The 3,679-nt window shown below is 49.5% G+C and overlaps 1 protein-coding gene across 2 annotated transcripts in view; it reads right to left on the reverse strand.

Moving 5' to 3' along the window:
- Positions 1 to 3,644, reverse strand: part of TBC1D31 (TBC1 domain family member 31) — a 102,663-nt gene extending 99,019 nt beyond the window's left edge. For both annotated transcript variants that reach the window (XM_063924436.1, XM_063924437.1), the window contains exon 1: positions 2,737 to 3,644. In XM_063924436.1, coding sequence (XP_063780506.1) covers positions 2,737 to 2,813 — 77 coding nt within the window. In that variant the 5' untranslated portion in view covers positions 2,814 to 3,644. The remainder of the gene's footprint in view (positions 1 to 2,736) is intronic.
- Positions 3,645 to 3,679: the final 35 nt, after the last annotated feature.

A 3,679-nucleotide genomic window follows, 5' to 3' on the forward strand; every position in this document is an offset into this window, starting at 1 on the left:
CAAACAATTCCTCACCCTTATAAGGCAAAACTTCCATGTGCCTTTTAGAATCAGCATCACCTGTCCACTGCCGAGTCCATAATACTCTCCTGGCAGAAATGGACATTGCATTAATTCTAGATGCCAGCCGGCAAATGTCCCTCTGTGCATCCCTCATATATAAGACTACGTCCTTAATATGCTCTATGGTTAGCAAAATAGTGTCCCTGTCAAGGGAATCAATGTTATCAGACAGGGAATCAGACCATACGGCTGCAGCACTACACATCCATGCTGAAGCAATAGCAGGTCTTAGTATAGTACCTGAGTGTGTATACACAGACTTCAGGATAGCCTCCTGCTTTCTATCTGCAGGCTCCTTTAAGGCGGCCGTATCCTGAGAAGGCAGTGCCACCTTTTTTGATACGCGTGTGAGCGCCTTGTCCACCTTAGGGGATGTCTCCCAGCGTAACCTATCCGTTGGCGGGAAAGGGTACGCCATTAGTAACCGCTTAGAAATCACTAGTTTCTTATCTGGGGAACCCCACGCTTCTTCACACAATTCATTTAACTCATCAGATGGGGGAAAAGTCACTGGCTGCTGTTTCTCCCCAAACATAATACCCTTTTTTGTGGTAACCGGGTTAATGTCAGAAATGTGCAACACATTTTTCATTGCCGTAATCATGCATCGGATGGCCCTTGTGGATTGTACATTTGTCTCATCCTCGTCGATACTGGAGTCAGACTCCGTGTCGACATCTGTGTCTGCCATCTGAGGTAGCGGGCGTTTTTGAGCCCCTGATGGCCTCTGAGATGCCTGGGCAGGCGCGGGCTGAGATGCCGGCTGTCCCAAAGCTGCGTCATCGAACCTTTTATGCAAGGAGTTGACACTGTCGGTTAATACCTTCCACATATCCATCCACTCAGGTGTCGGCCCCGCAGGGGGCGACATCACACTTATCGGCACCTGCTCCGCCTCCACGTAAGCGTCCTCATCAAACATGTCGACACAGCCGTACCGACACACCGCACACACACACAGGGAATGCTCTGACTGAGGACAGGACCCCACAAAGTCCTTTGGGGAGACAGAGAGAGAGTATGCCAGCACACACCAGAGCGCTATATAACAGAGGGATATACACTATACACAAAGTGAATTTTCCCCCAATAGCTGCTTATATCACAATTTGCGCCTAAATTTATGTGCCCCCCCCCCTCTCTTTTTTACCCTTTCTGTAGTGTATACTGCATGGGAGAGCCTGGGGAGCGTCCTTCCAGCGGAGCTGTGAAGAGAAAATGGCGCTGGCTGTGCTGAGGAAGATAGCCCCTTCAGCGGCGGGCTTCTCCCGCTTTTTCAATGAAAATTATGGCGGGGGATTAGGCACATATACAGTTTAGAACTGTATTATGTGCAGTTTGCCATTTAAGGTATACTAATTGCAGCCCAGGGCGCCCCCCCCCCCCCCCCCAGCACCCTGCACCCACCAGTGACCGGAGCGTGTGGTGTGCTGTGGGAGCAATGGCGCACAGCTGCAGTGCTGTGCGCTACCTTATTGAAGACCGGAGTCTTCAGCCGCCGATTTTCTCCGGTATCTTCCGTCTTCTGGCTCTGTAAGGGGGACGGCGGCGCGGCTCCGGACGATCGAGGTCGGGCCCTGTGTTCGATCCCTCTGGAGCTAATGGTGTCCAGTAGCCTTAGAAGCACAAGCTAGCTGCAAGCAGGTAGGTTTGCTTCTCTCCCCTAAGTCCCACGTAGCAGTGAGTCTGTTGCCAGCAGATCTCACTGAAAATAAAAAACCTAACAAATACTTTCTTTATAGTGAACTCAGGAGAGCCCACTAAGTGCATCCAGCTCTGGCCGGGCACAGACTCTAACTGAGGTCTGGAAAAGGGGCGTAGAGGGAGGAGCCAGTGCACACCAGATGTAGTACCTAATCTTTCTTTAAAGAGTGCCCAGTATCCTGCGGAGCCCGTCTATTCCCATGGTCCTTACGGAGTACCCAGCATCCACTAGGACGTCAGAGAAATAAGATTTTAAACCTACCGGTAAATCTTTTTCTTGTAGTCCGTAGAGGATGCTGGGCGCCCGTCCCAGTGCGGACGTCCTACTGCAAGACTTGTATATAGTTGTTGCTTACATAAGGGTTATGTTTCAGTTGAATCAGTTTTGGACTGATACTGGTTTTGTTTCATACTGTTGACTGGTTCATATATTCCATGTTTTACGGTGTGAATGGTGTGGCTGGTATGAATCTTGCCCTTGGATTTTACAAAATCCTTTCCTCGTACTGTTCGTCTCCTCTGGGCACAGTTTCTCTAACTGAGGTCTGGAGGAGGGGCATAGAGGGAGGAGCCAGTGCACACCCAGAATCCAAAGCTTTCTTAAAGTGCCCTATCTCCTGCGGAGCCCGTCTATTCCCTTGGTCCTTACGGAGTCCCCAGCATCCTCTACGGACTACGAGAAAAAGATTTACCGGTAGGTTTCAAATCTTATTTATTAAGTACGTACCCTGTAATTGTAAAAAAAAAAAAAAAAAAAAAAAAAGATATGACTATGTATGCACCAAGGGCTTTTCAAACATAACATGTATACATACGCACACATATACTGTATGTGTGTGTGTGTGTGTGTGTGTATATATATATATATATATATATATATATATATATATATATATATATATAATCTGCAAATGCTGTTTATACCTAACTCTGCTATATAGTATAGTACAGTTTGAGGCGGCTGCTTACCCATCACTGGAGGCCGGCGCGGGCTTCCTGTGCCAAATCTTGCCAGTCTCCCTGCTGCCCAAGTCCACGGTTTGCATGATGCCAGCTTAGATGAGGATCAGACACCAGAGCGCGTTAGGGGTATAACCAGGATGGGAATGGTTCCAATCTGTGCAATAATGGGCCAAGTCCAGCACAAATAAATAAAATTAATTATGCATGGCTGTGTATGAGACCTGCCCGTGTGCCTGTAGCTCAGTGGTCAGCAGTGCATTAATAGTTGGTGGCATTACACAGCGGGTGTGATATGCATTATGCTGATGTGTGTGTTTGTGCAGGTGTCCTGTATGTTGTGTAGTGACTGTAGCACACTCCTGTCCTGTTAGTGTACCTGATACTACAGTCCAGTGTGTGTGTGCGCAGCAGTTGTGGGCGTGTCTGTCAGGCCCTCATTGCCTGTGCCGGAGGCGGAGCTGAGGTAGCCCCGCCCCCTGCACTGCACACCTGTGTGTGTATGAGCAGCAGCCGGGACTCTCAGCGGGAACTTATGCCACGCCTCCTGAGCTCTCCCTAACTGTTACCACAAAAGCCACGCCCTCAGTCACACTGGCCGCGCAGAGTTCTGGGTCATTTCTCTTTAGGACCATAGAGCAGATGGAAGGAGTAGAGAGTACGTCGCGTACAAAGCGTGTCACGGATGTACTCCGCCATCTTTAGTGCTGGCAGCACACCCTTGTAACGCTATGCTTCTACTATTCCGTTATTACAGATGGATGCGACACAGCACATGTCACGCAGTGGCTACCATGGTAACTGGAGGTAGTAGTACTGCTAGTGACGGCAGGGTATCACGTGGGTCATTGGCATGAGGCCCCTCCTCCGGAGCTCAATACGCCCCCTCAATTCTGTTCTTTCTGGGTGGGAGGGGCTTGTCGGTGTCAGGTGACCGGAAGCGGCAGTGACG

Source organism: Pseudophryne corroboree, chromosome 5 (assembly GCF_028390025.1).
Source record: "Pseudophryne corroboree isolate aPseCor3 chromosome 5, aPseCor3.hap2, whole genome shotgun sequence".
Taxonomy (NCBI): domain Eukaryota; kingdom Metazoa; phylum Chordata; class Amphibia; order Anura; family Myobatrachidae; genus Pseudophryne; species Pseudophryne corroboree.